General features: G+C 48.2%; 1 protein-coding gene across 1 annotated transcript in view; it reads left to right on the top strand.

Annotated features, from left to right (window-relative positions):
• The first annotated feature begins 2,800 nt into the window (after positions 1 to 2,800).
• LOC140525310 (uncharacterized) overlaps positions 2,801 to 9,758 on the top strand; it is a 31,887-nt gene continuing 24,929 nt past the window's right edge. The window contains 3 exon segments of the mRNA XM_072640576.1: positions 2,801 to 3,357; positions 4,587 to 4,678; positions 8,330 to 8,456. Of these exon segments, the coding sequence (XP_072496677.1) occupies positions 4,646 to 4,678; positions 8,330 to 8,456 (160 nt within the window). The 5' untranslated portion in view covers positions 2,801 to 3,357; positions 4,587 to 4,645.

Below are 9,758 nucleotides of genomic sequence, written 5' to 3'. Positions count from 1 at the left end.
CAAAAGATAGGGAGAGTCGATGCTGAAGGGGTTGTAGAAGGACAAGCACACTAATACATTGTTGGTGGAGCTGTGACATGTCCCAGCAATCTGATAAGCAATTTAAAGATATGCCAAGAAAGTAATTAAAATGTCTACACCCATTGATCTCTAGATCAATCCTTCTGCTAGGCAAATACTACTACTAGAATGTCAGTGATAAAAAGAAAAATTCCACATACACCAAAATACTGGGATTTGTACTTTTTGTAGTAGCTAACAGTTGAGATGAGAACACACCAATCCCTTCCTTTGTAGAGGTGGAGGATGGTATTTTGTGGAACACTGCAGAATATGACAGAGTTCTCTGTGCGGTAGTTTTGCTGAGCTATTATTTTTTCTCTTTTATGCTTTGTTATAAGGGATGGATGGGGGATGGGGGGAGAAAAAGGATACATTGAGAAGCAGGAAAACCAAATGTAATCAGACACCTCTGAGAAATGCATGAGGCAAGTTTTGAGTTACGTGGATCACAAACAGAACTTTTGGTATTTTTTTTTTGAGAGCTGGACACTGAGGGAAGGGTGGCATGATAAGTGACTTCCATCTGAGAGGAGCACATGTAGAAGAGTAGTTGGAGCCCTTGTTTGGAGTGCAGTGGAGATGAACAGAGGCCCTATGTGAGCGATGCCAAAAAGTTAAGTTTCCACAGAAGTTATTATTACTTGATGAAGTTATTGAGAATAAGTTAGATAATAAGAAGGTTAGCAACTTCAGGTGGAAGCAACCAATCAGTAAACAGACAGTGGCCTTCAGAAAATTACAAAGTTCTTGATAAAGGAACCAAATCTAAAGCTAGCTGGAACTAGTCAGGGAAAATGACCTAGAGTTACCTGGAGAAGACTTTTCTTCTTGTCACTTGCTTAATGAACCTCATATATATAAGCAGACATACCTTGCATAAAATTATCCCTCCATTTTCTGATCATGGGTCCTATGTTAAAACATGTTTGGGAGGGGGGAAACACACCAGGGTGGTTACATAATAGGCATGTAAAGAAGATGGTGACCTAATGGAGAATGAATCAATCTGTCTCCTGATGGGAGGATCTATCCTGAACTAACCGTAAAAAGCCAATCTCGCTTCTGTATCTGACAGCTCCCTCCTCCTGAAAAGAGGGTAGGGGTCCACTTTGGCCAAAGTGTGGAATTTCTCTGAACTCTGTTGTAATATATTTTCCTTGATGGTGTCAAGTGTGTCGCTAATAGCCTATAATGGGTGGGCACTGATAGAAACTAACATGAGACCTTGAGGTGGCTACAGTGGCTTGAAACCTTACCTCTTTCAAAGACTGGTAATGGGGATGATTGGAATAGGCTAATATTACCAGCTGCGATTGTTTTTGGGGGGATTAGCCATAAGGTCAGTAAAGTTCTTTTTAACTCCCTTCCTTGGTGCCTATGGAAGGAAGAAGCTTAACTATATGCTTTTCTCTGTTTCTCCAAGCCGTTTTTGTTTCAGATTTTTTGTCTCCTAGAAACTAGGGCTGGTCAGAAATGATCTGTGACTCACATCTATTAAATGCATGAAAAGAAGAGGAGGACAATCAAAATCCCAGCGATGCTTGCTATAAATGGGACTGAGTCAGATTTCAGTCTTTTGTTCACAACACTAGGATTTCATTTCCAACAGAGGATGAGTGGAATGGGAAGAACAACGGATGCAGGTGCTGTGGGTGGACTGGTACAGGAATGTCCTCTTGGTGGAGCTCTAAATCTGTCTGAGCAATATGGAAAGAAATTCATAACTGTTCCCAAAGGACGTAATACAGTCCATACCTTTTGACCCAGAGATACACCGCTACTTGGCTTGCACCCCAAAGAGAGTGGAAAAGAATCCGTTCTGGCAAAAATATCTAGGACAACAGCAAAGACTTAGAGGCTGAGGGCACCCGTTATTTGGGTAAGAGGTGAAAAAATGAAGGCATATTAGCGTAATAGAAAATTATGACACTTTCAGAAATGATAAAATGTTGATGGAAGAGATCCGTTGAAGGGCAGCAGCAGGAAGCCAGCAGGACCCACGTGCAACAATTCCCATCCACAGCTCTCAAAGGCTGGGGAGCTGGGATGAGCCCCGGGCAAGCTCCAGGCCAGAGGTCCAGCCACGTGCTGAGAGCATGGGCGGCCTCCGTGTCTCTGTCTCCGGACGGGACCAGTGGAGGGCCAGGCGTATTTGCTAGCCAAGTCTTGTTTGTCTGTTTTTCAGGTGGGGGAAGGGAAACTCGGGATGATGCGGCGGGGAAAAAGGGAAAGTAAGAAAACAGGGGTTGCAGGCCTTCATTCGACACCTGGCAGCATGGCGGCGTGGGCTGTACGCCCCCTGGGGGCGGGGCGGCTTGGCTCTCTGCGCCTGCGCATGCCCTCCATGGGCTGGCTGACGCACCCCTGCCTAGGCTGGGGCCTTGACTTCCCAGAGCCCCACCTTCTCTACCATGGGGAGTTTCCGCATAACGGGGGAGGCAGGAGGTACCGGGGCAAGGCGGTGCGCACCCGCATCCACACGGGCTCATCCATGTTTTTGGGGGTTCAATCCTGGCCCTGCCCATTTACTGCCTGTGTGACTTTGGTCAGGTCACCCGCCCTGCCCTTGCCACAGTTTCCTCACTGGTGAAAACTGGGAGTCTGGCTCAGCGGCCTCGATGGCCCACTCTGGCAGGTGCTGCAGATTCGGCCGCACAGGCCCCTGGGAAATGTGGGCGGGGAGAAGAGCGCACGTGTTACGTGCCCGGATCCCATTCCCACAATGCCATGGGACGGCTCCCCTTCCGCCAGACCCCACCTTGAGCGGGACCTTGACGGAGGCACGTTGCACTGTGGGAGTTTCCCGCCCATTTGGTCAGACTTGTGGGCTTAGGGCCTCCGAGTGGGTTCCCAGTCCTGCCTCCTATTCCCCATTCACCACAGTCCCCCCAAACCCTGGCCACTCGGGGAGCCCGAGCCCGAGGGGTGGGGGAAGGGCGCCATGGGCCTGAGTTCTCAGCCTAGGGGGCGAACTGCTCGCAACCGAGTGCGCCTGCGCTGGCTCCTGCTCAGGGTGGGCCCCCCCCATCCCTGCTCCTTCAAGCTGCGGGGGCGAGGAACAGTGAGTGGGCGAGTGCTCCTGCGCAACTCTGTCTCCCCGCTCCTCCTGCTACTAGAGGGGGCGAGGAGCGGTGAGTGAGCGAGTGCGCCTGCGCCAGTTGTCAGTGCCACAGTTTCCCTGCCACGCCTGGCTGAGGAGGGCGGGACGATACTTTTAGTGAGCAGTACATTGCGCAGGCGCGCTCCTTCGGACCAGGCTGACAGCACCTCGCTCCCCTGGACCAAAAGGCAGTGGTGAGGAAGACATTGCGCATGCGCGCGGGTGGAGCGGGCGGGAGTGTGGGCGTATCTGAGAGTGCCCAGGTGTGAGTCAGGGTGCGTGTGCACTTTGATGCCGACGCGTGCATGTGTGTGTGTAGGTCAGTATGCACATGTAAGAGCCAGTACAAGTGAGTGTGGGTGAAGGGTCAGGGGGGTGTGTGCCTGAGTTTGGGTGAAGCATCTGTGCTTCTGTGTGTGTAAGTGAGCAGGTTCAGGGGGGTGTGGGGGTGGAGGACTGCTCACCCCCCAGCTTTGCGCACGTCTCCCAGGGGGGACACTGTGACCCCCAGACTGCACAGGCACCGGACCCTCTCTTGGCAGCCTTGAGTCTTAAGCCCATTTCCTCACCTGTGGGGCCCCAGTGACATGCCTTGCCTGGATGGATCTGGAATGAATGAATGAAATTCCTGCCGAAAGCCCTGCATGTGTCCAGAGTCTGGGGCTGCCTCTTTGAGCCTCAAGCTTCACCGTGTGGCCAGGCTTTCCCGTCTCTGGCCTGTGGAGCCCAGCTGTGGACAGGGATCTCCCCAGACAAGAGCTCCTAGTTACATGATTTTCCCAAGAACTGCCCACCACAGCTTCCTCCCCTGCCTTCACTTTCCTGGAAGGTGGAGACAGTGCAGCTTGTATAGCCCCAGCAAAGGGCCCTAACCCAGGAAAAGCCTCCTGCTGGAGCCCTTTTCTCAGAGCCCTAGGGCAGCCCCTGGCACTGCTGGGGGGTGCAGTGAGGGACTCATCCTGCTCAGGGAAGGGAGGGGTGATCATGGAGGACCTGGCCTGAAGGTTTAGGCAGAGAGGTGAGCATTACAGGAGTGTTGGGGACAGGGGAGAGACAATTACTGCAGCCAACACCACTCATGTCCCTTCCTGTCCTTTCTGCTACTTAGTACATGCTATTATCTGCCTCAGATTCACTGTTACCTGCAGGCCATCCAATCAATCAGTTAGTCAATCAACAGTCATTTCCTCAAGATCATATCTATACTAGCCCTGAATGAGAAAATAGGGAGTCTGTGGAGAGCTCAAGTGAAGCTGGTTTGAATTTCTGGTCCATGTTCATCTGGGATTGGTAGTTTAGGAAGAGGGGCAGGTGAAGTAGACAGGGTGGAGAAAGTTCATATCCCCTGGAAGGTTTGAGGGAGATGAGGGTATGGCTGAAGGCTTTGCTGGGTCTCCTTCATGGCTGCTTTCTCCTTCTCCAGCTCAGCCTCATGACGGAGCAGCTCTTCCCCTGGACAGGAGGATCGAGGCTAAGGAAGGAATGACAACTGGGAGCCCGATGGCCCGGAGTGCTGTGAGTTCTCTTTTCTGGGTTCTATTTCATACTGTTATCTTCTCAGGAAATATTTCTCCTTAGAATCTTCAGTGGTCTCTGTTTACCCACATTCCATCTGGGTTCCTCAGGCTCAGTTACTGTCCTACAAAAGCCTCTGCCTACTCTGACCAGTGGCCTGGAGAAGGCAGATATCAAGCTGAAATGTCTCCGTAATAGGAATTAGCAAAGTTTAGAACAAATGTGCATTATTCAAAAAGCAGTTGTCTTTATGACTGTTGTACTGAGTGAAAGGTAGAAGTTAAGCATTAAAAATGAATCAGAAAATTTGACTGGTTGACCTGAAAAGTCCTTTCTAACTCAATATTTTTTTCCTACAACTCAACAAACATATTTTAAGTTCTTACTATGTTCCAGACCCTGGGCATACCCAAATAAAAATTAAACTGCCCCTGCCTCCAGAGACCTGGCATTTTGTTAAGGGATGCATATATACCTGGGGGCAGCTAGGTGGTGCAGTGGATAGAGCACCAGTGCAGGAGTCAGGATGACCTGAGTTCAAATCTCCCTTCAGACACTTGACATTCAGTAGCTGTGTGACCTTGGGCAAGTCACTTAACCTCAATTGCCTCATCCTGGGTCATCTCCAGTCATCCTGATGAATATCTGGTCACTGGATTCAGATGGCTGTGGAGGAGAAGTGAGGCTGGTGACCTTCACAGCCCTCCCTCACTCAAAACAAAGTCAAGTGTAAGTCATGTCATTATTTCTCTAATGTCATGGTCTTCTTCAGCAATGAAGGACAAACACACACATTTAAACCAGATCATCTTTACAGCTGTTATGAATGAAGCTAGAATGAGAATGAATGAAAGGGGGAAGGGAGGCAAGTGTAGCCGGTGCAGGGGTGATGACCTGGGAGAGAACCAAGTGGCCAAGAGATCAGAGGTCACATTGTAGATCAGGTGCAGGGTTTGGAATCAGAAGACAGAGGGATCAGGTAAGGAAAGTCCAGAGTTTGGGAACATGGATATGGAGCATTTGTGGGGCATGGATGGCAGGATCAATGATGTGACCATCTTTGATGGGGACACGGATGCAGTGGAGGAAGAGCTTATGGCAAGTGGGGCGGCTGAGGAGCTGGGAGGCTAAAGGGGTATTTGAGGGGCAGTTAATGTGTGTGTCAAAGCCCCCTGATGAGGGCAGGAGAAATACTGTGAGCCAGAGACTAGACTCACTGAGGAAAGAAGGATCATCCTGGAGGCAACCAGGATTCTGATTGGGTGGTAGATGTGCACCCTCAGAGAATATGAGGTACAGGTGGTTACTGAGTGATAGTGGGAGAGGAATGTGGACCAGGCAATGGGGAGCCAAGAGGACTCCGATCATGAGTCAGGGGAAAGAGTGAAAGGATAGCCAGTGCTGGAAAGGGGAGTCAGGGCAGAAGATGGAAAGAGGATGATAGGCTTAAGATGAAAGCCTGTGAAACAGGCTTCCTGAGGCCTGTCTTTGGGATGGGACTTTGGGGTGAAGGGGATGTTCCAGAATAAGGCTTCAGGCAGTGTGGGGAGGATAGTTCAGGAACATCGGGCTTGGGAGGATATGACTGGGGCATGGGCTGGAGTGTGCTTATTGAGCATAATGTACAGCACTGCCAAATTTGTCACTTTTTGTTTTGGAAAACATAGCTACTTGTCATGAAATTATGTGATGGATTTATTATGATTATTATTATTTTAAAATGAATTCATGAATAAATATTTTAAAATGTTATCCGTTTTAATGGCTAATATGATAAATATCAAAAGCTATAATTTGCATAAGCTAAAGTTCTTTGGGTCTCTAATTTCTAAGAGTTGAGAGGGATCCTAAGACCAAAAAATTGGAGAAGGACTGCTGTAAAGCAGAAAGCCCGTGACAAAGCAGCTTCTCCTCCCCCAGCATGTGCCTGGATGATGCCAAGCTCCAGATTATTCCTGTTGAGGCTTCAGAGAGGCAGACTGTCCTGCCCAGGGTCAGTCACAGAGCACATTGTCTCAAGAAGGTTTTCCAAATACTCCCTTTTATGAATGTATCATTGATCTGGCTCCATCAGGACCCAGTATACTGAAGAACCTCCTAAAAGTGACCCACACCCTCATCAGCCATCCTGAAGGTAAAAACAAAGCCTGTTGTCCAGACTAGGAAAGGCAGTTGTAGTGTTGATCCATCAATTCACTTGTTTTGTTTAGACACTGTAGATTGCAAACAAACTGACCTAGACTTAATGAGTGGACAAGAGCTAGCTGAATAGTATTTGGGAAATTATGCAGGCTTTTAATGATCTCAGGCTTCTGCATTTGGAGAAAGAGTGGATGGGTTATCATTTTCACGGCTAGAGAGGTGTCTGTATTCCAGAGGTCACAGATCCATTGAGGTACTGGAGAACGTATCTCAATTAGAACTTATCCATTCTTAGGTCCATTAAATATTTAGGCAGCTGGAGATGCTGTGGGTAGAGCACCGGGAAGACTTGAGTTCAGATCTGACCTCAGACACTTGCTAGCTATATGACTGTGGGCAAGTCACTCAACCTCCGTCTGTCTCAATTTTCTTCTCTGTAAAATGGAGGATATCATAGCACCTATCTCACAGTCTTGTTGTGAGGATCAAATAGATAACAAAAGAGTGCCTGGCACGTAGGAAGCAAGAGGTAAATAAATGCACTGTCACTGTGAGACACACAGTGAGTGGTGGATAAGAACTGAGGAGACATCACAGTGTCACAATCTGCTCAGAATGAGTTAGTGGATGGAGCATGATGAATGTGAGGTGAGAAAGGTGTTGCCGTATGGTTTCTGTGTCCAGTTGTGTATCTAAAGAGTCAGATGAAGGCTGACTCTGTCATGTGGTTGGGACTTTAGGAATAAGGTGGTCATGTGGGGTGATTGTGAGGGGGATCAAGCAATCTGGGAAAGCTACCTCCAGGTTACTGAGAGGCCTAAACCAAAGTAAGACACACTGTAGTGATAATCCAACTTTAGATTTTGTGAAGACCAGAGTTTGAATTAAGAAGAGCCTAGACCTAATAGTCTCCTTTGTTATCTTAAGTAAACTCAGAGAATGCCTTTTGGTGTCAGCGAAGCAAATGGGCTGACTTAGTAACTTCCTTATGAGACCCTTCTCCTGGCATCTTAGTGATAAGGGAAAACACAGATGTCCTGGATTGTAATTTCAACTTTGTCAACTCTGTTAAGATACCCTTTGTTGTGTCCTCAACTTCAAGGACGTGTTCATGACAGGATGCCTGCCATCAGAGCGATGGGATTTTCTCCTTATCGTATGTCACGGACACATATGCTACAGAAAGGAAATTCATACAGCTTGGGATTATAAAACCCAATTGACACTACTTTGTTAATTGTCTTACTAAATTTACAATTTGTTCAACTATGAGAGTTCCTTTCCCATGGTAAAATGTATTTAAGCCAGTCGATTTCTGTACTGAGTCAGTCAGATAACCTCTGACTCCGTAGCGCTATGAAGCGTTTTCTTTACAAGGGAATTAATTAATTAATAACACATGCCTTTAGCCTGATGTCTTTTCTTTAACCAAATTTTCAGGTTGACGGTAAGTGTAAAGAAATATTTGGAGGGATGATCCCTGGTTCAGCAGGAATGTGTTTGACTCAGGTATCCGTGACCTTCAGGGACATGGCTGTGGACTTCACCAGAGAGGAGTGGGGATGTCTGAAACCTGCCCAGAGGGCCCTGCACAGGAACGTGATGTTGGAGACTTACAAGAACCTGGTCTCCATAGGTAAGCACACCTGTCCCCTTGACTCGGTATCTGTGTCCTGTGTTTGTGGGTGCCCTTGCTGCCAACTGTGGGCAATCTGAAATACCTGCTGAGTTTTGACATTGTTATGGGTAGATTTTGCAGTCATTGAATGCCAGTAGGCAGAGTGTGTTTGTTCCTACTACTCAGGTGAAAGGTCTTGGCTTTGTTCAGCCTCTTTGTGCTGGGGGCTCCCAACTCCCTGTGCTCTCTGGTCAGACTCTTCTCGGAGTCACTTTCTCTGGGAAGCCTTCCTTCTTTACTCCTTTTCTCCAGGTGACCTTGCATGGCTCCTGGTGGTGTATAGAGGATCTTCATCTCTCTGTGTTGGAAGCCTCAGGAGGCAGGCAGAGGTTGTGCCTGTCTTGGATAACCCTGGTTATGTCTCTAGTAAGTAGGGAAGATTGGGGCCCAGGTCTGAGCGTGCCAGCCCCTGCTCAGAAAGCTTCAGTGGCTCCCTGTGGCCTCTGGAATCATCTCTGGAGTTCTTCCTGGCCTCCTAAGCAACCCCAGCCTGGCCTGCCTGGAACACTCTGCACTCAATAGCCTGCCTGCTGGGCCTCTTGCAGAATTCCTCCCCAGAATCACCATGAATTCGTTTTCTTTTTAAAAAACAAATGTTTTCCCCCTAGTATCCCATCCTCACCATCCTGCTTCTGTCTTTGCAGCTAGGCTCCTCCTTTGTGACAAGTGTTTACTTATGATCTTCTGTGGCGGGAGCTCATAGCAGGCTTACAGAGCTTGTTTTCTTGTTCTGTTGTCCCTACCACATACCCCCTCCACCCCCACTTCATGGAATTCTTTCCAAACTTCCTGAATTCTCCTGCCTCCCTGTGCTGCAGCCCACAGGCAAAGGCTTTGTTCCTGCTCTTGGCTGCTACAAAGCAGTGAATTCTGTGGTGTGTTTGGGAACCTTACTTTTATCAGTGACCTCTTGGGATATATACGTAGCCTGGTAATCTGTGCTAAAGGGTGTGGCATTGTTGAGGTTGAGAGGTGCTGGGGACCCCAAAATACTGACACGCTGGGTCCTGCTCAAATGAATTCGACTCAAGCCTTCTTAAAGCCAAAGAAGACAAAGTTTATTAAAGATTCGCCACCTTGGATTGGCTCTTAAGGAGCCTAAGCATTTGTAACACTTGTATTCACAAGTGTGGGTCAGATAGAATCTCAGCTAGAAAGAGTCTGAGCTGGATTGAATCTGAGTGTCTTCATGAGGCAAGATAGGCCTTAAATATAGAAAAGACTGTAGGAGGGATGTAGGGGTGGTCTGGTAGTCTAGGG

The sequence above is a fragment of the Notamacropus eugenii genome, chromosome 2, assembly GCF_028372415.1.
Source record: "Notamacropus eugenii isolate mMacEug1 chromosome 2, mMacEug1.pri_v2, whole genome shotgun sequence".
In the NCBI taxonomy this organism is placed as follows: Eukaryota; Metazoa; Chordata; class Mammalia; order Diprotodontia; family Macropodidae; genus Notamacropus; species Notamacropus eugenii.
This window is presented reverse-complemented; position numbering and strand designations above follow the sequence as displayed.